Consider the following 24,421-nt stretch of genomic DNA (forward strand, 5'->3'; position numbering starts at 1 on the left):
TTATTTTAGTTATTTATAGTGTAGGCCAAAGAAATTACGTCCATACAACTTAATAAAAAGCATAATAACTAAAACCGAATTAGCTTTCATAGCTGACGAAGACAATAAAATAGAAGATAATAAAGAAACTCCTTGAACAAATACTAAATCAAATCGTTAATAATGAGAAAAAGACTCATCTCTTAAGAATAATGTCAAATATTTGTCGGAGAATGAATATTTTAAAATTCCCGCCACTCTGAAGTTAGTAGTGGTATGATAAGGTAGACTGTCAACGTTGACAATTGACAATGCCTAGTCTGTGTGATCTACCAAATGTCAGTGGCGCGACTGTTTCGTGGCAGTAAGTGAATTCTTTAGTCACTTGAGTTTCGAACGTCGCCTGCGCCGGACGTGCGCACTGACTGTGTTATAATGTCGGACGACGGTAGTAACACCAATTTTGCAATTATTAATCGCGTTGAATCTGCGACGTATATAACCATAAAACAGACTTAGATTTGGAATTGATAACAGTGGTGTGAAGATTAAATAATTTAATAATAATTTTATTTATTATTCTCCCATATAACATTTACAACAATAAATAAGGTAACAGTGGAGAAGGTATTGGGAGACTGGTTTCCAAACTAGGTAAGAACCTGTGACATGGACCAGGCTTCCACTCCACAGCAAAGTCATATTGAGTGGTAACAAAAAGTACATACATATAAGGATAGGCAAAAAAAAAATAACGTTTAATTATGAAATAGAAATCGTTATTCATTACTAAATTGTTTTTAAAATTGAAAATTGAGGTTAATTTAAAACAATATTGCTTATTTTTGTTTTCAAAATGTGTTCTAGGTCTATTAATTTAAAAATACGCTATTTTTAAATACGAATCCAGTACATCGAAGAGTACTTAATGAAACTAACATGCCCTTTGACCTCTGATAAGTGTCACAATAAGAGCAATCAGATGCTGATACTTATCATATTTTTCTTTTAGAAGCTCACGATCTAACATTAGTAACCGAATTGTCGAAAGCCAATTCGCAATGCATTGTAAGTATTCGAATAGCATTTACTCGATACCTTGCACTCATTAGTACAGGATTTTCTCATAGGCACTGGTACCATCAGCGTCTTAGGAAATTGATGTCAATATCCAATGTACCTATTATTGAGTTCTCTCTCTCTCTCTACTCAGAGATATTTCGTCTTTCTATCTGGATGTCTATGGGCTGCGATTACAACAACACAATTCTGTGCAATTATAGCGAAAAACATTTTAGCTTGTTAAAATATAGTATCAATGCTGTATTTATGGTACAGACAGAAAATTTTATAATTTTTGATACAAACCTCCTTTAAGGCAGCTTTTAACTATCTATAAGTTCAGAGTTAGCTTTTGAGTCGAGACTTACCGCCTTATATTAATATAGTAATAAATACAGTGTAAACCCCACGTAACGTCCCTCGATTTAACGACGAACTCTCTAAAGAGTCTAAATCATTTGGCTTTGGTTGGTTTGGCTTGTCTTCCACCCATTCTTGACAACAATTGAGTAATAAAGTACTTTTTAAGTTCATAAAATTAGTAAAAACTGCGGAGCTGTGTACGTTGTTTTGTTATCCTTTATTATCCTAGCCCGCAATAAACTCGACTGTCGGCATCATGCATACGGGCTTTCTAATAAATTAGATCTTTTGTTTACAAATTGGGATTGCTTGCACGTGTAGACTGTTGTTGACCATAACTAATAAGTAGGGGTCATGCATTATCTATACGTTTTTCTGTCTCCATTTAATGACAAATCTCTATATTTCCATAAAACATTCGCTTCAATGTCGTCATAAACAGTTTACACTATACTTTTTAGGAAGTGTCGGATAGCATATGGCGATATATTCAATAATTATATTTTTTATCAAATTTAATCCACTGTGTTCCAAATCATTAAATAATTTTATAAGTAGCTTTAACAAGATACTCTTCTGATAAAGAAACTTCTATATATAGAAGAGTTCGCGGTCGGTTTAACCGTAGTCACTCTCGAAATGAAGTCATTAGTGGTTCTAGCGGGTCTATTGGCTTTGGTGTCGTCCGAGCCAATTCTGAAAACTTCAGCTTATAATTACCATGCAAATATTGGTATACCTAAGGCTGAGAAGTTGGCACAAATAGAATCAGCGATTGACTTCGATGGCGCTCGAATTGTTGGCGGTGAGGATTCTGTTTTGGGAAGAACTCCACACTTGGTGAGTGGATTTCGTCCATGTTATTCTATGTCAATACTGCTTTTGAATTAATTGCGCAGAATTTTCTAGAATACCAGTAACCTAAACCAGTCTTAGTTACGAGTCGTCCATCTACACTAGGGGTCAGCTGCACCATAGTGTATTTGGATGCAATTATCTTTACGAATGCTAAAATAAAATTAATTTCAGGGTGGTATCATCATTTCCCTAACAAATGGCAAAAGCTCAGTCTGCGGTTCCTCTTTGCTTTCCAACACCAAGGCCGTGACCTCCGCCCACTGCTGGTGGGATGGAACTAACCAAGCAAGGCGCTTCACCATCGTGTTTGGTTCCGTGACACTGTTCTATGGTGGAGTACGTGTGAATACCGAGGATGTACTAGTCCATCCCCTATGGAACCCTAGCAATGTAGACAGTGATGTGGCCATTGCTACTATAATGCATGTTAATTACAATGGTTAGTCAAATTAAAGAAAGTTCTTTAATGCTCCATGCCTTACTAGGGGAAATGCATTGCGCAAACCCTTCCGCGGTAGCGACTTGTTAGTTATGGTTATGTGGAACTCGCTGTGGTACATACACACAACAACGCCAAGGTAACAGCAGAGCCTTATCGGCTTATTGACGCGCGATATGACGGTTACGTCCGTCTCCCCGCTAGCTAGGAGAGATCAGGTACTTGCATGAATTAAGTTTTATATAAGCTATCTCCTCTACATTTAAAGATCGACGTTTCTCAGGCATTTTAGTTCACCTATTTGCTTTAAGAAAACATTCTTTTGAAGCATTCACAAACAAATTACGTTGAATCAAATATTTCAGACTACGTCAAACCTATCGCATTGTATTCTGGAGATGCCCTGCATGTCGGTACCTGGGCGTGGACGGCCGGTTATGGCACAACATCTGACTGTAAGTGTAGTAGTAACTTTAAAAATTAATAAAGATAAACAAAAGATGACGGCCAACACAGCAGAAAATTGTTCCATGTTTCTTAGCCTACCATAAGATTCATTTGATGATTCTAGTTGATTTGATTTTCAGAAAAATAATCAAATTGCCTCAGGTTAAATGGTATAAGGGATTCCTAAAAAATTAAATCAATGGCGCTGCAACCTTTTTTGGACCTCAGATTTCTTATCAAATGAATAGGGAAGTAGGCGATCGGTTTCCTGTGCCTGACACATGCCGTCTACGTTTTGGGTATAAGTCGGTTTCCTCACGATGCTCTCCTTCACCGTTCGAGCGAATGTTAAATGCGCATAGAAAGAAAGTCCATTGGAGTCCATCCCACACAGTCGGGGCTCGACCCTACTACCTCAGAAATGAGAGTCTCGAGCTAAAGCCACTAGGCCAACTCTGCTATAGAAGGGTCCAACTTACCCATACAATACCAGTTATTACTAAAACAGATGGAACGTGTTCATTCCTCACAGAAAAGCAATACAAAAATATTATGAAAATCTGCAAAGTCCTACTGTATTTTACAGCTCAAACGAGTATTTCACAAACCACAAGCCAGAAGCACGTGAGCTTGAGAGTGATCTCAAACGCTGAGTGCAGACGTACATTCAGGTTCATAGCTGACACCGTGATTTGTGTCACAACTCAGAAAACAGCCAGCACGTGTGCCGGTGATTCTGGTGGCCCCCTAGATATTGGCGAAGGAGACGAGAGGACTCTGGTAAGTTACAAGAGAAATAGTATAATTCAATATCCGCCCATTTTAGCCCATTTTATATCCGTCAATAGTCAGCTCTTTTTCCTGTGTGACATTTATAAAAAAACAGATTAAACTGGCTCTGACTGAATTTGTAAATTAACCGTATCTTCGTGGCTTCAGTATCTGTCTTTCATAAACACGCTAAGGGGGTTTAATCCACTAAATCCACTAACCCTGTGACTACAGCAACCATCTTCCATTACATTGACATAACCCTACAAGTCCTTACAGTAGGGTTGCAATTTCTTGCACCAACCACGTGATGAAACAGAAAAATATACTTAAAAGAAAGCTTTTTAGATTATCTAGCGGCTGCAACGCCTTTAAGAGAAATCATCTGCAACAGGAGCGAATCTACTTAAGGGCTATTTGGAGTGCAGCCCAGCGTTCCCAGTCCCCACTATAACAATAGGCGATATATTGAATTCAAAAAATATTCTGTAATTTAAAAATATCCAGCATGCGCGTCTATAGAAAGGAACGGGAAATCCCCGTCGCTTGTATCGGACGAACCGTATAATTTTTCATATTTGCGTCTATTACAGGGGACTTCCCAGTGCCTTGCTGCCCATGATCTGCATATTTATTAATTTCAGATCGGTATTAACTCATTCACCCACACGGAGGGCTGCCAGCATGGACATCCGGTTGCCTTCTCCAGAGTTTCATCCTTTTACGCTTGGATTAACAGCCGACTATCAATTTGAAAATATTTGTCGAAATAAATCCTAATGCAGTTGAAAATTATCGTGTTTTTTTAACCTAATTTTTTTATAGCAGTTTATTTCTTTTCCACTATTAATTCATATACCATTTATTTCCACTATTAAATAGGTAAGGGGCGGAAATTTAAGCGAGAAATTTCAGTCACCAAAGGTTTATCTGTACCCAAAAGAATAATTGTTTCGTCAGGTCTCGAACACAGAACATACATGTATGCCATGCGCATAAATTATTCACAAAACAAATTATTTTTAGAATAAATACCGAATTCGCTATAAACTACAACAAAAGCAGAAAAACGGATCACCCAGTATTATAAAATTTACATTATTCATAACTCTCAGATAGGTATAAAAATCAGTTAAGTTATTTTGGATTATTGTGACAGGAGATTTAATTAGGGTCTACAAAAACATATACTTCATATCGCACTTGCAAGCCTTCTGGCAATGGAAGTGTCCATGGGCGGCGATATCATTTATCATCAGGTGAGCTTTCAGCCCATTTGTCTCCTATTACATAACACAATCAACATTTCATTAATTCAAAAACGAATTTTACAAGTCTTAGTAACGTAGGGTATCAATTCAATTTCGCTTAAATAGAAAACAATAATTTGAGTGTGTGAGAGTGTTCAGAGGAGTTGTGCGGAGTTGTGCGGATTAATACCTGGAGCTGAGATTTTTTATCAGACGTCAAGGCAGAATACGACATACCATCCGTACTACCTCGAAGTACGTTCTACAACTGAGCGTTCCTATGTGAAACCAGCTCACCACTGAGAACCAATTTAACTTAGGGACCTTCAAGAAAAGAGCGTACTAATTTCACAGTTACCAATATGGTATTCACTTTTAGAACTGTCACACATTTCAATCAGACGGTCCAAGTCACGAATCACTGTCCTCATTCGAAGTCGAACTGTGCCTAAGATGTTATTTCTGTATTGTGTATAAAGGAGAATCATAAATCATCAACTATAGGATTCCAAATTTGCTTGCAGCTCTAGTCTCACTGGAGTCTCACCACCCTAAGGTGGACCTGTCCCGGTCGGCATTTTTAGCGGCAAAATTTTACAATAAATAATATAAATATTGTAACCATTTCACATTCGCAATTACAAGTTCGGTGATACTAGCTGTGAGAAAGTGTTTTTAAGTCGTAGGTACTTTAATATTACATTCTGCGTTACTACTATTTGTCTACCTTGTCTGTTCAGCAACTGACCTAACATAACCTATGTAATGCTGAATAATGAAGACTGTTTCGCCGAAAAGTTCTGTAGAATTAATTAAAAGGGCGGCAAAACTGGGTGTCGCTCAGGGTGACCGATACCCACGCCTGGTCTCTAACTTCAACCAAACTCAGAAATGATATTGTTTCAGTGGTGTTAATGGCTTAATCAGTTATTGTTCGTACTGAAAATTCTAAATATAAATAATAATTACGACTCAACTTCGAGACAGCAATTATAAATCAAAATGAAATATAAAAATGCTTCGGACAGCTATTTTTTATATATTTGATATTATTAACAATAGTATCAAAATCCGAATTTCTATTACTAACTCTAACTTCTAGAATTAAATATATTTTTTTTCATTTACCTGGCAAAAATAGCTAAAATTAAAGCAAATAACCAAACATATTAAGACAACATATACAAATTTAATAAACCGCCATGATATGACTTATGATATAACTAATGTGACCATTTATTATTAGACTCAAAACTTATTTACAAAAAGTTAGTTGGCTCAAAAGTTACGAATCGCAAATGTAGGTCAAAATCTTTAGTTATTGTTGTATATTTCTTATTCACGTCTTGTTTCATAAAATTCTGTAGCGTCCTTTTTACAAATTCTTCATCGATATCTTTCAATTTTAACATTAATTGACATACCGTAAATGAAAGAAACTGATTGTTATGTTTCTGAGTTAAATTGTCTTTTAATTGCCGATACAGTCTGATCTTCAAGCTTCAAGGCTTAATGAAAACTTGCTGACCGAGCGTGTAAAAAATAAAACCACAATTCGGATGTGGGATGTTCAGAAAAGTGTTTTACTTTAATTCGATCCTTTAATAGTAAACATTAGACAACACATATTTTAATTTTTAACACTGCTGCAACAAATACATTACCATTCGTAAAACTAAATGTAACACTAATGACTCATTAAACAATAATGAATAAACGTAACGTATGACAATAATAAATTTACTTAAATAATGTTTTTATAACATTGTTATTGTATTTTTTTACAAGAGCAATGCTAAATTAACAAACGTTATTTTTAACTAATATACCAAAATTTAACAATTAAAGTTCTGCATCATGTTTTTTATAACATTTCAGGCGTTAAGTAAAATTTACATTTAACTTATGAGTAATCGAGACCAAACACAATGTGAATCGATACACATCAAAAATAAATTGATATTTTTTTATGTATTTTATATACTTCAAAAAAAACTACTCGAATATTGTTCGATTTCCTGATTTTCGCATTGTCAAATAAATTCTAATAAAAGTACTACGACGATTAGGACATAAATTTATAGTAAATCAATATCAATTTATTAATTCACTTGTGATAATAGTTTTATTAGAGGAAATCGGGTAAAATATATAATATTTATGATTTGTTTAATTTAAATATAAACAGATGTGATAGTGGTCTCATCAATCATATTTATCTATTCTTTATAAACCTTGTTTGGTTTCAAGGAACAAATCAAAATGGTATAATAATTGTAAAAACGATAACGCTCGTATTACAGATAATCCGAAGCGCGCCTGTCAGTTGTCTAATCACGTTTAATTGACATTTATTGCAAGTACAATTCAGTTGTCAAAATGTTCGCACGTGGAGTGGTTGTGCTATTGGTGTTTATAATATCGGCACAATGTGTTTTACGAAAAGGTTTGTTTTTTGATATACAAAATCTATGGAAATTTTATAAATAATTATTATACTAAAAGATAATCTCTCTGTTGTTTAATACTTTTAAACTTTCTGTTGTGATGTAACTTCATACAACAGTTTATATTATAAACCGCAATTAAAGTTCTTATTTGTCTAGTTTGTTTCAAGTGTTGAAACGCTGGCTAGATATAAAAACCAATTTTGTTTGATTTTAATTTAGGAAAGCAAATTTTATAATTCTTTATTTAAGAGTTATTGTTATTGTTAATTTCTCTTCATCGGTCTAATATGCCTTCATACCAATAATATATAATGTGTTATTTGACTAAATTAAAAGTTTCACTGAATGATATAGCATTGTATTGTAGTCTAAGAATACTTAACTCGGTCCACGCAAATACGAAAGTAATTTCAACAAACATCCACGGAACATGTTACAATACAATATATTCTTATACGTAATATAAATAATTAATTAATTTTAGCATCGTATAAATGATTCAGCATAAAATAGGAAGTAGGTACGCCTGGAAACATATATTAAATTGATCGATATTTATCCATATTCCTGGAACAAATATTCCATTGAGGATTTTCAAGGTTTCTTCCAAGCGATCATAATCTCAATAATCAGTTTTTTTCCACGGGATCCCAAGGTTTGCAACAATACCGTAACGGATATTGAAAGAACTACATCGAGCTTGTCGGGTTCGGTGTTGCTATTGGAAGTTGAAGAGTAACGATAAGACAGCACGCCTTTTGCGACTAATACTAATAAAGCCCGTTTAGTTTCCAATCATGACAAAAGGAGATAATATACTGCATTATTTTTATCCTATATCCTAGCTGCGATTAGTACAGGCGATCGGAACCCCTTCATGGAACCTCCTCCAGCTTTTTCCAACTAACTCTGTCTCTGGCTTTCTTTCTCCATTCGTTTCCTGCTACTGCATCTATTTCTTCTATCTACCTTTTTTCTTCCTCTTAGGTAAGGACCAATACATACAGTTGTCTATAAAGTCCACCTATTATCTGTGTATCTTGCAATATGCCTCACCCATAGCCACTTCTGTTTTAGGGCTCAAATGACATGTTCGTTTAACTGAACCGAACATTGTTCCTAAACGCTTCAGCTTATATTCAGAAACGAGAATAAGCGCTAACTATGACTCCTGCATGTTGAAAACATAGAAAGTCCTTCCTAGTATAGTATAGTAAGTCAATGTTTGTTAATAAAATAACTTTTGTAAATATGAAGAACGAAGTTCTCTAAACTTCCGGTTTTGCTCTATTGTCTTTGGTCGCTATAAAATTTAATCATTTTTAAATACTTAAAGGATTTTTATCCACATAGTTGGAGTTCACCAGTTAAGATTATAAATTAGCATTATCCAATATCAGATTAGCCTAGCAATAAATCAAATTCACTAATATACTTATAATACTTTATGGACATGGGTTTCAAGAGATAACCATACATGTAATTATGATAAAGATCAATATATGTTTCGGCGTCTGATAAAAATCCTATTATGGAACAATTCGTCAATGATATACGAAAACAATATCCCAATTTAAGGGCAACATAATATGTCAGAAGAATGATAATAAAAATCCTGATTCCTGTATCTGTTTCATGATCATTTTTCTATGTAGGCAGGTAGATGATCAGCCTCCTGTGCCTGACACACACCGTCAACTTTTAAGTCTACGGCAGCTGGTGTCCTCTATGCTTTCCTTTACCGATCGAGCGAATGTTCAATGCGGACGTAGAAATAAAGTCCATTGATGCACAGCCGGGAATCGAACCTACGACCTCGGAATGAGAGCAGCACGCTTAACCCACTGGGCCAGTACTGTCCTTTCGACTAGTGCGTTCAGTGTGATGAAAATACTATACTAAAATATTATAAAAAAAAATATATAATAAACTAATAATTAAATGTACATTTTTTTTAATAATCTAAACTTAACGATTTCGTGGAGAAATACCTAATTGTGAAGCGTAGTACCGTCACCTTCCAATTGAAAAAAAAATCAGTACAAAATTCGAACAGAAATACCTTTATTAGCAACCTAGCTATTATATTTGTGAATTAGGTTCTTTATGTACTGACTGCGCGACTTTTCTGGCGCTTTTGACACCTTGGATCATAAACAACCTGAGGAAATACTTAATAATACAGGAAGCCACAGGCCACTAGGCACATAGTTGTAAACATTATTTTTAAAAAATCCTACCTATGTGGTTAAAGGAAGAAACACTCACAGCGAGCGTTACAGTAACAGAAGGAATTGCCCAAGGCAAAGTACTCGGGCCACTTTATTTCTTGGTTTACGTCAGTGAAACGCATAAGCAAATAGTACACTGCACTTTTTACTGGTTAGCAGATGCTACGAGCTTGCTCCTTGGAGATAGTTTCTCATAAGGCAGTATTATAAGTAATATAAATATTAATGACTGAAATCAGATATTAACAACATACTACACTGGCGTCACGATGCTAAACTACTTTTAAATACAGAAAAACAAACCTGATTCTTATAAAATCCACTAGGGAAGCCACTGATATAGCGTAGCCCTCGAAGACGTCACCACAATACAGCCTCAACCATGTGCAAATGACCTTAGTAATAGTTGATAAGCAAAATGATTTGGCTCTAAGCTTCGACAAAATCATGCATTGAAACCAATATATACTCGTAGAAAAGTCTGTCAGAAGCTCCGATTCTTTTTGGCCATAACAGTACTCAAAAAGCGTATTCCATTTAAAATTAGATTTACTTCTCAACGCGCTTTGTGAAACCGTCTAGAACTATGGTCTTAGCTACTGTAGAACTTCCTAACGTATGTCAACTAAATATATACGATATTATATACCTATACCAAATACATACCTCCAACTACGAATTCTCAAACATGTTGTCTCGAGAAATGTACTCAAGTCATAAAACGCTGAAGTAAGAGACATATTTAAACACAGTAAAATAATACCCATAACAGATAAAATTAATGTGCTGCCGAGGTCTAACGCAAGTTCGGCTCCGTACTTCGCGAGCAAACGTCTATTGTGAGAGAATATTGAAGTATTTACTATCGCGGCTAATAAACGGACTGCCCAATATATAATACAGCTTATATAAATATTTTTATGTGTATATGTCCTGTCCTCTCAAGTCACCTCTTCTTTCAAGACTGTATATGTTTGTAATAGCGTGTAAATAAATAAATGTTTTTTTTTACTGAAACAATAATTTCAGATCGTCAGTACTGGGAAGAGTTAGGTGAAAACGAGATAGAAGAAGCTCTGAATATAAAAAACAACTTAGGTGTTGCCAAGAATGTGATTCTCTTCATCGGTGATGGCATGGGGGCTCAGACCGTAACTGCCGCGCGCATACACAAGGGAGGAGAGGGACATAGGTTGTCATTCGAAAAGTTCCCTCATATGGGTGTGTTGAAAGTAAGATATACAAGACTCTAATCATATTAAGACTGTTATAGTTAAAATTAAGTGTTTACCGCCGCCCGTGGACAAGTGCAGTCCCGGTCTTTAAGGTGCGCTTTCTCTTGAAGGCTCCTTCCCTTAAAGAAGTTAACGATTCTGAAATACCTGGAATATCATCTGGCGTCATAAAATGGCGCGGTAAGAAGTGTCTTAGGAAGCGCTCTGCCGTGAAACGTCAGATGTCAAGATGGAACGGATGTTTGCATTCAGTCTGACGTCCGATCTGAAGAGTTATTCGGAACACTCCCCATGATATATGCTGTAGGACATGCAGTGAGAGCGTACATTTTTACGCAGAGGCAAAGGATCAAGTCGCTCTGCGTTGAATGCGGTCAAAAGAAGCTGGTAATGGAGAGGTGCCAAGCGGGAACAGCACTTCATGTTTGGCTGGATTTATTCTTTGTAATCTACAAGTAAGCGATAGCCCGGAGTGAAATACTATCGCGCCCCAGTGTTTGGTTACTTTAGCAGGATCACTACACTTTACAGGTGACTGACAAAGTTTATTGAAAAAAATAATGTTGTCATCGTATCTCATTTCAGACATACTCTGCGGACAAAATGGTTCCAGATTCTGCATCAACAGCCACAGCTTTGCTGGGTGGTGTCAAGACTAATGACAAGACTTTGGGAGTAGACGCGAGTGTACCCAATCGCGATTGTGAGGCATCCTTACGACCTGAAGCTAAGGTGGAGTCATTGGCAGCACATGCTTTGAGGGCAGGAAAGGCGGCAGGTAAAAGAATTTTTGTGGCACGTATGTTTCTATGATAATTTACCAACTCAAACACATTCATAACTTTAGGTTTTGTTACAACGATGAGAGTGACACACGCGACACCAGCCCCAGTATACGCATTCAGCTCTGATAGGAACTGGGAGTGCGACGCCTTGACACCTGCCAACTGCAAAGATATTGCCCGTCAGTTGATCGAGGATTGGCCTGGACGAGACCTGAATGTAAGTACTTGGGGTAAGGACACTGAAAGGAATTTTTTATTATACTTAGATCTGCGTATTTAAATAGATTTATGAATACTTTGTTGAATTAATAGTAATTGTACAATCAGATAACATAAATTATTAAGGATACGGCGTAAGAAGAACTAAATTAGTAACACTATACACTTATCCAATAACAAAACTACTATCTAAAATTTCAAAAAAAACTAATTAAGAATCGTGAATCACTAAATGCTAGGTTCCAATACAATACAAATAATATAATCCAATGCAAAGAAATAGTACAATTACAAAAGTTACGATAGACCAGATTTTAGTAGTGACTTTTGTTTTAAATTGCACAGAGTTAGATAAATACGTATACTTTTAGTAAACCTATGGAAAATATCGATTAAAAACCCCGAAAGTTCTTGTTGTACACTCTGAGAGGTTAAATACGATCTGGCAATATTGTAGTTTTATGATATTTCAGTTATAGCCTGAAATACACGATTGGAGTTTTTAATTAGTTAGACTTGTAGTTTGTTTCTAGGCTCAATATAATTTATATAGAATCAAGCGAGGCTCAATATAATTTATATAGAATTGGGTGATTTTAAGAAAAAAAAATGAATACAGTACCCCCTAAATATCTCAGTCGAATGTACCGCTTAAAACCCCCACGACATCTCGATTCCCCTTTAAATTTGGGGAAAACTTCCAAAATGGTATCACTGCATATACACCGTATTCAAAAAAGGTGAATATCTTGTATAAATATGACTATATTTTAATAGGGTTTTAATGCGTCTACTGGGGATTGTTTTATAATTGTAATGCTCAGTTGTTAGATGAAACTATTTAATTAAAGTAAGGTTTAAAGACATTTATTGTCATAACAGACTAAAGATACAATTTATCACGTCGTGGGTCATTGAAAAGCTTGAAGGATGGTATATCGAAGTAGAACTAGGGTGGACTTTCATTTACATAGAGAACTGGGATCACTTAAGAGATGGTCTTTTCGTCATAATTGAAATATTGATTCAACTTCTTCACTTTTTATATTTTGTGGAAGTTAGTTAAACCGCAGCGCTTCCGTAACGCTCAATATTTTTTACCGTTATTGGTTCTATATTAACGTAGAATTAGAATATGAGGGCGTCGTGAATTGCGCTTCTAAATTTTATTTATTTTTGTGAAAGTAATGTTAGTGTGTATAATCATTTACAATTTTGTAGAATTCTCATGAAATCTCTTAGAAATTTCATGAATTCACAAATTCCAAATCAATCTTCAGGTAATTCTTGGAGGTGGACGTCAAAGTCTGATAACAAATGCGACGGCGTTAGAAAACGACCCTCTTAGTGACTGGGCATGCTACAGAAAAGATGGTAGAAACCTCATCGAGGATTACAAAAAGGACAAGGAGAGTCGAGGGCTGAACTATACCTTCGTTGGTAATACGGAACAATTGAAGAGCATACCCGAAGACACAGATTATTTATTGGGTAAGGACATTTCTGTAAAGCAAGGTATAAGGTAACCTTTTTCGTGTCATGTATGTGCGGAACACTGAATACTCAATCATTCAACAAATGTGTGCGTACTAGTGTACGTAAGAAGTGAAACTTCTTTATGACCTTATTTTTCGAAAAATGATATGTAACTTAATTTAAATAAAGTTAAATTAGATAATGTTTAACAAAAGGCTTTGATTATCACAGACATGAATACAAATCTATTAAATCTATTTTACCTTATTATTACTAAGATTATAACAGAATTTATAATCTTTAAATCTGCATTAATCGTAACAGAATTATTACTATCATCGTTATCGTTATTAGATATGTTTGTTATTAATGGCTTCGAATCAACCGTGGTAGGGACAAGAAAAACATGGCGCGTAACGCGATTTTTTCCAACGCCGAAGTTACACTTCAAATAATAACTCACGACCTCGGAGTTCAGATCAATAAATGTACATAATACTCTAAAATAAAATAAGCTACAATGTCTGAAAATAAGTTCATGATTTTTATTCCACTAAACTATTCAGGTGTACAGCAAGCATGCGTTTTAGGTAAATATATATAATATGCTATGTATTTTGACTAGATTGTATCGTCCATATTAAATATATATACCCTTGCGACGCCGAAGTGGTAATGATAGAAAATCTGGTTGTTCATTAAAGGAATATTTTCCAACGCTCACTTGCCATTTGAGTTCCAAAGAAGACCTGAGTCGCCGTCAATCGTAGACATGACGGAGGCCGCAATAAAAGTTCTACAACGAAATAGGAACGGATTCTTCCTTATGGTATGTTATTTTGACTCTTGTATTTCACCATCCAATAAAATAATAAATTATTATCTTTTTATCGCCAAATTACGCGGTAGATGAAAAATTGATCATTTATGGATTTTATTTTAAAATTATTTTTAGGTTGAAGGTGGTAACATAGACATGGGTCACCATAGGGGTAGAGCACGCACGGCCATTGACGAAGCCTTAGCAATGGAGGAGGCTGTAAAACTCGCTTATAACATGACCGATCCCAGTGATACTCTAATAGTGGTTACATCAGACCACGCACACTCTATGACCATTAATGGACATCCCAACCGCGGTGATGATATCTTTGGTAAGTTCATCACTTGTTCTAGTATCATAATTGGTATAGCGGTATCATAATTGGTATAGCGGTATCATAATTGGTACAGCGGTATCATAATTGGTATAACGGTATCATAATTGGTATAGCGGTATCATAATTAGTATAGCGGTATCATAATTGGTATAGCGGTATCATAATTAGTATAGCGGTATCATAATTGGTATAGCGGTATCACAATTGGTATAGGGGTATCATAATTGGTATAGCGGTATCATAATTGGTATAGGGGCATCATAATTAGTATAGCGGTATCATAATTGGTACAGCGGTATCATAATTGGTATAGCGGTATCATAATTGGTACAGCGGTATCATAATTGGTACAGCGGTATCATAATTGGTACAGCGGTATCATAATTGGTATAGCGGTATCACAATTGGTATAGGGGTATCATAATTGGTATAGCGAACAGATACCAACTATGACGTCGTGCGTACTATGTGCGCAATTAACACCTGCTCGTGCGGAGAAGGAAACATCGTGAGGAAACCGGCATATCTCAAATAAACTCTAGGAAACAGTAATCAGAGGCTTCACTAGATTTTTTACGCTACCTTTTATCAAAACCAGTTAACATTTTTCACTTTTGTTCTTCCTTAATTATTTTGACGAATTTTTAAGTTTCTGCATAATTCAAGCATTCCTACTCGGAAACAAAGCTTTTTGTGCTAACTTCATTTATTACCATTAGTCATTCGTGTCTAGAACGTATCTCAATGTATTTTTCTCAGGTACCGTCGGTCCGTCAAGGGTAGACGGCCTCAACTACACGACGATAGCGTACGGCACCGGTGGACCTGGCTCCCGTCAATATGAGATCCAGGTCGTGAACGGCACAAACCAGATAGTGCGGCGAGACCCTACGCAAGATGACACCACAGACTTTATGTACGAGCAAATAGCTGCCATCACCCTAGAAGAGAACAAGCACGGTGGAGGAGATGTTGGTGTTTACGCTAGTGGTGAGCATTTTAAGTCTTTTTCTACTGTCCTCCGCCAGTCCTACAAATTTATACTATATAATGTGACCATTCGGAAATTTGAATTTTTTTAATGTTCAGCAAAAAGATACTCTTTTTCAGAATGCTGTCTCAAGTTCTACTTAGAACAACTTACGATAAACGGTCTTTTAATACACTAAGTTATTCTAGATGGACTTTCGACTTTTTAAAATCAAACGCGTGTTTCTAAAGGGAACGAATTAGGAGTCCCATTCTTAATCTAACGAAATTTCGATCGTTCTTTATTCCAGGTCCATATTCCCACTTATTTCACAACGTCCACGAACAACATTACGTATACTACGCTATATCGTACGCAGCAAGATTGGGCAAGTACGCTGAGCGACCCACCGACTCCGGTGCATTCTCAATACAGACAAATCTTCTCCTATCTTTAATGTCTTTGTTATTAGTATTAATTGCTGTTATATAGATTTTGTTAAACTTAACAAGTTTTCAGCTTACAGAGATACAATTACAGCGTCCATGCTGGAAATGTGTACATTTTCAATCATACCATTAGAGCAATGTAAGCATAACTATCATTAACCAACTTGTGGCGTCATACGACATAATTTTATTTTTAAGTTAAAAAGGCTTAACAAGTAGATTTGTCAATGTCTGATACGCACATAATATATTATAACGCAAATACTGGCAAACTTCACGTAATTTTACGTTTAACCAAGATTGAAATGTATCATAAGAGATTTAGCATAGAGGCTTGTTTGTAATATATTTATCATTTCATAAAAATAAATCAGACTAATCGCAGTCTTCAGTCAGTATAAAGTATATCTATCGTCCCTTTCTGTCAAATTGTTTACGTTATGATGAATAGAGAAAGAAAAGTAGACACGAGCAACTGGGTTGTTTTTTTGTTGTTGTAAATAAGTAATATTAATTTTATTAGTAAAATATACAATATTACTTTAAGAAAGAAAATCAGATTTGATCAAAGAATATATTTTTATATATATTTGTGTTAACCATATTGAATCTAATAAAGTATTTTATAAAGCTGTGTGTTTAAATAAAATACAATTTTCAACTACATAATATATTTATTATATGATTTATTAACATTATAAAAAATATATTAAGTACTGTGATGTAATTAAGTAAAATTTATACAACGGGTAATAAAACGACAGTCATTCTTTTAAATATAAATCATATTTTAAAATTTATAAAACTGTATATAGTCTGTATAACAATTCTGTTCTGTGAGTGAATACATTATCTGTAGCTCAAGTATAACTTAGTTCAGCGCATCGAAAAAAATCGGCAAAGAAAAAAGTGTATCAATTTTTTTTTCAGAGATTTTTACCATTTTATAGACATCTTACGCACATGTTATTAATAAAATCTGTCAATCTGTTAGAGCTACAGGTGTTTTTCTATATCTAAAACAGCCACTTTGATAACTTATGGATTGGTCCCGTAGTTTTACTTAGCCAACGCCTTCTTAATGACGAAGCCTATTACGATTGCACCAGCCAACGCTAATACGGCCCATTTCAGGGAGGAACTGAAAAAGAAACTTAAATTAATGAAACAAATAACGATTAAAAATATAATTTTTCCATAAACATTTTCTGTTGTCAAATATAGGCAAATAAAATTACATAGTTTACATACATACGTCTTAAACTTTTTGAATGAAACTATAAGTGGAATATATATAGCATTGAACAGAAAGTGAAAAAAAAAATATATTGTAATCTATGATATTTTGAACCAGCTAATAAACTAACTGCTATAGTCTCTGGCAGAATGACCAGCGCTATGGAACATGTCTGCACCTCAGTATAATGCTGAGCCAGGGCCAGTAACCACCACAACTTAACTTATTCTTCAAAAATAAAATGGTTATTTTTTCTTCCTTTTTTTCTGTTTATTTTAAATTTGTGTGTGTTTGTTGGTAATAATATCTATGTCTAATGAAGTAAACAAGTGAAAGCAATATAAAATTCGATATACCTATATAATATTACTCTAGCTACGTATAGTTTTTATGGCTTTGTTCATCGTTGTAAAACCAACTGAATGATTCTACGTGCTAAGGTGTAAAGAAAAAAACCAACCTAGGAGGTGGTGGGGTGGGTGGTTTCCTTCGTATCCTACGCCTAATAAACAAAAGATCTATTTAGCTACTGATAACAAAATAAAATAACCTTCCACATGGCGGGCCGCGTGGACGTCTTAAAAAGAGAAAAAGTATATCAATAATTGAAAAAATAATTTTTTTTTAACCGGATTAAAGCTATTCCTATTATTATCAACTTATAATTATTTTACATAAATTTAATTTTTTCCGACGTTTCGCGTGCTTGTAAAGTTTATAATAATTTCATTATTATATTATATTTAATCTTATTAAAAGTTTATAATAATTCAAATAACTTTAGTCCGGTTAAAAAATTGTTTCCTATCAATGTGTAAAAGCTATGTTAACCAAATACAATGTTACAAAAAACCTAGTACTCAGTTTATCTATTTTTTTATCTACGCTTCGGTAAAAACCTAGTTATTTTGTGATATGTGTCATGAATTAACCATGAACGTTTCGGGGATTTCATACTTAAAAGATCGAGTCGTTTTTTATTAGTCTAGAGATAGACACAATCAAAATAAATTATTCGATAATAGAATCTCTAGATACTCTAGTTTTTATGAGAACCGCTCCATGAGGTGTGACGTGGGAACTCTCCCTGTGCGGCGTCTATTGGCAGTATTTATTCGATACTTCATACTGAATACTTCAACCCCAAGATAAGATTCAGACTCGAATTCAGATTCTTACCGCTAAATATCGTTAGACGACAAGAACAATACTTCTGAATACAGTATGTAAAGCTTTTAAAGCCCCTAAAACTCCGTCCTAACCAAAGACAACAAAACTTTGTGTAAAAATAAAAAAAAAACCTTTCGCGTGGGACGACAACTGATTGTACCCTTCTTTCTACGGAAGGACTAGTGTGAAGAGTGGGTCCGTTTGACTTTTCGCATCTCCTGTCAAGCCGATCACTGTGACAGATATTATATATTTTTTTTTATTTTATATATTGTTTTTTTTACCACAGAAGTATAAATTTAAACACCTTGAAGGAGATCCGTCGAATGTCCGCCATGTTTTTTCCTCTTTATCCGTATGAGGTACATTTGGACAGCTGAATAATAAGGATTTTTAAACAGTGAAGGAGAAAAAAATACAAAAATACGAAAAAAAATATTAACCTGACGCTTGAGCACATAGAACATTCTGAGCTGTGTTGGGAACGGCTAAAAAATTTTATATTTTATTTATTAATAATATAAGTCTACCAAGCAACTCGTCTTTAATATATAGAAAAAGGAAGGTAAAACTACGCTTACATAAAACAAATTAATCAAACTATTACGTATTTTACATATCTATTTAGTATTATATGTATATAACTATATATTACAAGATTAAAGCAAATACTTACCGTTATAATATTACTAATTTGTTATATTAAATATCTGATTAGAATGTTGTAATAAAATTACGTTCTTTAATTAAAATTTTACTGTTTTAAGTAAAACCTAATTTAATTTATGTTAATAGATCGTTACTTTATAATATTATATATTAATAACAACTAATACTTTTACGAACTTAATGCAATAAAGGAAAGCATAATAACCTTTGTTTACGCTTCACTTTGCAACTGAAATAAGAAATAAAATTATACTATCTAGAAAATAAAGGTAAAGCCAAACTTATCTTATGAGACGTTATTCAATGAGATGCAAAATATTCTATGAACGCGCAAATTATAAATTTTATTTATTACAATTTAAGCTACTGTTATTTGGAGAAAAATCCACATTTGTTATTGATTAACTAATCAATCAATTCTTTTGAGAATTTTTACAAAAAATTTAGTCGTTTTAATTAAATTATGAAGTCTGATGACTGGCAATACGTCACATGTGACAGAATATTTAAAAGAGGTTTTACTAGATCATAGACACTTACTCGAAAAGGCTCGATATAAAAAAAAAAACAACGGCGCTACATCACATGGAGTTTGTTCTCATAGGGTCTTGGCCTGTGATTATTTTTATGTTTAGTTGAGTAGTAGATTATCATAGTATGAAATGTGAAGAAGAAAGCCATTCAAGCAAGTCCATGGGGTTCGAACGAGTCGCTGAAGCCACTAGGCTAACATTGCTCCTCACTTTTATCAAACTAAGAACATAAAGTAAGATCCTTTCGCTCTCATAATATAAATGATCTCATAATATATTATAGAAAATACTTAAGACTGCATCAATAGCAAAAGTAAAATGAATAAACCTTGAATATTATTTGCATAATCGTACAAAATGCGTAGCCAACAAGTGTATGGTAAGTATATTTGTGTTGTAACTAAAAAAAAACATAAAGATTAACTTTTTCTTAATGTAAGTAATTGGTACTACAAGGTTCTCTATGGTACTATCAGCAGCTATAGTTTTAAACCAGACTTTAATTTTATTAACGCCAATTAATGTTAATTTAATCATAAATACTTTAAATTATGTCTTATTCATTATAATGATTTTAATCAGAAAGCTTAATGAAATAAATTGTTCTTTCAAAATTATTTGATAATATAAGACAGTCTGTACTTACCACGTATGAAGGAATGTAGATTTCTGTTCAACTGGCAGTGATCCTATCTTGAACTTCTTTAGTATCTCCCTATAATGATATAATGTAAGTTTTACAAATGAGTTTTACAGATGTTGGAAGTGAAAATATTGCTGAATAGGTGAAAAATTTAACTGAAATGTGAAATAACTAACACAGTTAAATTGTTATCCCATAAAATATAATTGTGCCTAGTGTGATATTAAATACAGACAAAAAAGTTTATGACAACATCAATATCAACCTGTCAACATAATATGTGTTGTCCTATCTATGTCGTTATAACAGATTTAGACTGTATATGAAGTTCCAACAAAAGAAACAAGATCTCTTGTGTCAAGTTTAGTACATGTATTTGGTGAGCGACATCTGTAACTGAAAATCTACATTTTCAAGTTGGTTATTGTGTTATTTTGAAAAGGAGAAATGCAAAACAAACCTGGCATCATCACTGTGGCCAACATCTTCAAAGGCTTGTGTACCATCTTCACCAGCTACTTCTAACAATGCATCTTCCCCGCCAGGGTGCTAAACAGATAAATAAATGTTATCTTATCTTAAAATTATAGGAAAAAAATATATAAATATATGGTTCACATTAAAATACCTATTGCTTCTATGAATAACTACATTATAACTAATATTACTACATTTTATACAAATGGGAACAAACAGTTATCAGCTGAGATCTGATGTTAAGATCAATGCAGTGTTGGTGTGCAGTGGTGTGTAGCTTAAAAAGAACTTACTTGTGCAATATATTGTATTTTTTTCTAAATATGCTACATATTAACAAAATAATCCAAAATACGAGATAACTAAGAGATCTTCTCAACAAGAACTATGTCAGTGAGTTAACAATATTGTGAAATTAAATTAATGCAGAATTTAACCTCTTCTAGGTACGATGTTACATCGTAAACATCATTGTGGATAACTATCCACACGCTGCTTTTCCGCCGGTGCTTCTTAACTTCTTCTAAAGTAATTATTTTATCCATTTCTTCTACTTCCTACCGTCTTTTAATAATATCAATTAATTAGAATTAAATATTTTTTACTAAAACTACTTTTCGCGTATCACAACGTCAATATGATTTTGATTAGATGATTTGATGTTTGACTTGAAACTTGAAAGGTCAAATATTACCCGGGATTTTGAAGTTTGTTTATTATCAATAAGTTAGTAACTTAGTAAGCAATTTAATGTCAAACACCGTCACTTTATATTTTACAAATTATAAATCCTTCAATGATCAATTACGAATTACAATCATTAACTGTCAATTGATACGACTCAGTTTGTCTGTATTTATGGAAATAAAAAATATTTTTACCTCGTCGATTTTTTAATGAAATAGATATTATATAAATTCAGATACTATAAATATTGTGCATTGTGCTAGTTTGTTAATAGTTGGGGTTAAACCTCTATTCAGAACACTGTTTTATAACCTATAAAGATTTGTCTGTTTATGTTATGCTTTACTTGAATAAATGGCAGAAAGTAGATTTTAATAATATGCAAGAAAAGGAGAGTTACAAGTAAAGTTTTCAAGCAGGAATTGAAACTGGTAATGCTGACGGTTTCCATTTAGATCATCACAGAGGCTTTCAACGCGGACGTGAATTAGGTATGACAGAAAATTAGATAGGAACATTAAACAGTAGTGTGAATATAAAACTATAGACAGGCTTGCTCATTGCCATTGATTGTGATTTAATTGTTAAAATAGTAAAATTTTAATTAAAGAACGTAATTTTTTTTAATCATTCTAAGCAGATATGTAATTTTACAACTGAGTAATATTATAACAGTAAGTATTTGCAATAGTAAAGAAATATATAGTTGTGTACATATTGTTAAAACTAAATAGACACGTAAAATTTATACTTATTATAGTTTGATTTTTTTTATGTAAGCGTAGTTTTACCTTTCTTTTTCAATATTTTAAAGTTACTTTTTGAAATTAGAAGACAAGTTGACAAGACTTATTAAAAAATAAAATAATAATAATATTTGTTAGCCGTTCCCAACACAGCTCAGAATGTTCTATGTGCTCAAGCGTCAGGTTATTATTTTTTTTCGTATTATTAAACGTATATTAGTAAACATTTTTACTTCACTGTTTAAAAATCCCTATTATTTAGCTGTCCAAATGTACCTCAAACGGATATCAAGGAAAAACATGGCGGACATTCGACGTATCTCCTTCAAGGTGTTTAAATTTATACTTCTGTGGTAAAAAAACAATATATAAAATATAAAAATATGATATCTGTCACAGTGATCGGCTTGACAGGAGGTACGAAGAGTCAAACGGGCCCACGCCCCACTCTTCCCAATAGAAAGAAGGGTACAATCTGTGTCGTCCCACGCGAAAGGTTTTTTTAATTTATATTTAACACCCAAAGTTTTGTTGTCTTTAGTTAGGACGGAGTTTACTTTAGTTTAGAGTTTATTTTAGCTTCACATTATTGTATTTAGAAGTATTGTTCTTGTCCTCTAACGATATTTAGCGGTAAGAATCTGAATTCGACTCTGAATCTTATCTTGGGGTTGAAGTATTCAGTATGAAGTATCGAATACCTGCCAATAGACGCCGCACAGGGAGAGTTCTCACGTCACACCTTATGGAGCGGTTCTCATAAAAACTAGAGTATCTAGAGATTCTATTATCGAATAATTTATTTTGATTGTGTCTATCTCTAGACTAATAAAAAACGACTCGATCTTTTAAGTATGAAATCCCCGAAACGTTCATGGTTAATTCATGACACATATCACAAAATAACTAGGTTTTTACCGAAACGTAGATAAAAAAATAGATAAACAGAGTACTAGGTTTTTTGTAACATTGTATTTGGTTAACATAGCTTTTACACATTGAAAGAAAACAATTTTTTTACCGGATTAAAGGTTAAAAAAATATTTTCTTTCAATTATTGATATACTTTTCTCTTTTTAAGACGTGGCTCGCCATGTGGAAGGTTATTTTATTTTGTTATCAGTAGCTAAATAGATCTTTTGTTTATTAGGCGTAGGATACGAAGGAAACCACCCACCCCACCACCTCCTAGGTTGGTTTTTTTCTTTACACCTTAACACGTAGAATCATTCAGTTGGTTTTACAACGATGAACAAAGCCATAAAAACTATACGTAGCTAGAGTAATATTATATAGGTATATCGAATTTTATATTGCGTTCACTTGTTTACTTCATTAGACATAGATATTATTACCAACAAACACACACAAATTTAAAATAAACAGAAAAAAAGGAAGAAAAAATAACCATTTTATTTTTGAAGAATAAGTTAAGTTGTGGTTGTTACTGGCCCTGGCTCAGCATTATACTGAGGTGCAGACATGTTCCATAGCGCTGGTCATTCTGCCAGAGACTATAGCAGTTAGTTTATTAGCTGGTTCAAAATATCATAGATTACAATATATTTTTTTTTCACTTTCTGTTCAATACGATATATATTCCACTTATAGTTTCATTCAAAAAGTTTAAGACGTATGTATGTAAACTATGTAATTTTATTTGCCTATATTTGACAACAGAAAATGTTTATGGAAAAATTATATTTTTAATCGTTATTTGTTTCATTAATTTAAGTTTCTTTTTCAGTTCCTCCCTGAAATGGGCCGTATTAGCCTTGGCTGGTGCAATCGTAATAGGCTTCGTCATTAAGAAGGCGTTGGCTAAGTAAAACTACGGGACTAATCCATAAGTTATCAAAGTGGCTGTTTTAGATATAGAAAAACACCTGTAGCTCTAACAGATTGACAGATTTTATTAATAACATGTGCGTAAGATGTCTATAAAATGGTAAAAATCTCTTTAAAAAAATTGATACACTTTTTTCTTTGCCCTCGATGCGCTGAACTAACTTCTAGTTGAGCTACAGATAATGTATTCACTCACATAACAGAATTGTTATACATACTATAATTTATAAATTTTGAAACATGATTTATATTTAAAAGAATGACTGT

At 33.6% G+C, this 24,421-nt stretch overlaps 3 protein-coding genes and 1 long non-coding RNA gene across 9 annotated transcripts; 3 read left to right on the forward strand and 1 right to left on the reverse strand.

Moving 5' to 3' along the window:
- Window positions 1–608: 608 nt before the first annotated feature.
- Window positions 609–4,674, forward strand: LOC123706793 (collagenase-like). Its single transcript, XM_045656241.1, has 6 exons — window positions 609–633; window positions 2,006–2,244; window positions 2,434–2,701; window positions 3,067–3,156; window positions 3,735–3,928; window positions 4,564–4,674. Exons 2-6 carry the CDS (start codon window positions 2,044–2,046, stop codon window positions 4,672–4,674), a joined length of 864 nt encoding a protein of 287 aa, XP_045512197.1. The 5' UTR covers window positions 609–633; window positions 2,006–2,043.
- Window positions 4,675–7,545: 2,871 nt separating this feature from the next.
- Window positions 7,546–16,739, forward strand: LOC123715255 (alkaline phosphatase-like). The gene is made up of 9 exons (XM_045670205.1): window positions 7,546–7,615; window positions 10,880–11,082; window positions 11,671–11,863; window positions 11,933–12,087; window positions 13,370–13,580; window positions 14,270–14,394; window positions 14,521–14,719; window positions 15,485–15,715; window positions 16,006–16,739. Exons 1-9 carry the CDS (start codon window positions 7,549–7,551, stop codon window positions 16,185–16,187), a joined length of 1,566 nt encoding a protein of 521 aa, XP_045526161.1. The 5' UTR covers window positions 7,546–7,548; the 3' UTR covers window positions 16,188–16,739.
- A 98-nt stretch (window positions 16,740–16,837) lies between these two features.
- LOC123714837 (cytochrome b5-like) lies at window positions 16,838–21,620 on the reverse strand. 5 transcript variants are annotated; one of them, XM_045669449.1, is made up of 9 exons: window positions 21,311–21,620; window positions 20,857–20,945; window positions 20,400–20,468; window positions 19,426–19,449; window positions 18,995–19,039; window positions 18,859–18,927; window positions 18,683–18,769; window positions 17,842–17,883; window positions 16,838–17,285 (listed from the first exon to the last, which is right to left on the reverse strand). In XM_045669449.1, exons 1-9 carry the CDS (start codon window positions 21,416–21,418, stop codon window positions 17,204–17,206), a joined length of 615 nt encoding a protein of 204 aa, XP_045525405.1. In that variant the 5' UTR covers window positions 21,419–21,620; the 3' UTR covers window positions 16,838–17,203. The 5 variants fall into 5 exon arrangements, with proteins under 5 accessions (XP_045525405.1, XP_045525386.1, XP_045525422.1 ...); XM_045669430.1 differs by having other exon boundaries at window positions 16,840–17,285; window positions 18,683–18,784; window positions 21,311–21,617; XM_045669457.1 differs by lacking the exon at window positions 17,842–17,883 and adding an exon at window positions 17,932–17,958 and having other exon boundaries at window positions 16,841–17,285; window positions 21,311–21,616.
- Window positions 21,621–21,716: 96 nt separating this feature from the next.
- On the forward strand, window positions 21,717–24,418 carry LOC123711351. 2 transcript variants are annotated; one of them, XR_006753942.1, is made up of 4 exons: window positions 21,717–22,051; window positions 22,706–22,802; window positions 23,457–23,498; window positions 24,054–24,418. It is a non-coding gene; the product is annotated as an uncharacterized LOC123711351 (long non-coding RNA). The 2 variants fall into 2 exon arrangements; XR_006753941.1 differs by lacking the exon at window positions 23,457–23,498.
- Window positions 24,419–24,421: the final 3 nt, after the last annotated feature.

The sequence above is a fragment of the Pieris brassicae genome, chromosome 1 (assembly GCF_905147105.1).
Source record: "Pieris brassicae chromosome 1, ilPieBrab1.1, whole genome shotgun sequence".
NCBI classification, from domain to species: Eukaryota; Metazoa; Arthropoda; class Insecta; order Lepidoptera; family Pieridae; genus Pieris; species Pieris brassicae.

Bases quoted from the DNA above. Each gene is read 5' to 3' on its own strand.
- LOC123715255 (XM_045670205.1), top strand. From the start codon at position 7,549: ATGTTCGCACGTGGAGTGGTTGTGCTATTGGTGTTTATAATATCGGCA. The intron at 11,083-11,670 runs GTAAGATATACA...ATCTCATTTCAG, and splicing joins CTCATATGGGTGTGTTGAAA to ACATACTCTGCGGACAAAAT. The intron at 15,716-16,005 runs GTGAGCATTTTA...TCTTTATTCCAG, and splicing joins TGTTGGTGTTTACGCTAGTG to GTCCATATTCCCACTTATTT.
- LOC123706793 (XM_045656241.1), top strand. From the start codon at position 2,044: ATGAAGTCATTAGTGGTTCTAGCGGGTCTATTGGCTTTGGTGTCGTCC. The intron at 2,245-2,433 runs GTGAGTGGATTT...AATTAATTTCAG, and splicing joins TGGGAAGAACTCCACACTTG to GGTGGTATCATCATTTCCCT. The intron at 2,702-3,066 runs GTTAGTCAAATT...CAAATATTTCAG, and splicing joins AATGCATGTTAATTACAATG to ACTACGTCAAACCTATCGCA.
- LOC123714837 (XM_045669430.1), bottom strand. From the start codon at position 21,418: ATGGATAAAATAATTACTTTAGAAGAAGTTAAGAAGCACCGGCGGAAA. The intron at 19,450-20,399 runs GTAAGTACAGAC...TTCTTATTTCAG, and splicing joins TCTACATTCCTTCATACGTG to TTGCAAAGTGAAGCGTAAAC. The intron at 17,286-17,841 runs GTTGGTTTTTTT...TTTCTTTTTCAG, and splicing joins CCCACCCCACCACCTCCTAG to TTCCTCCCTGAAATGGGCCG.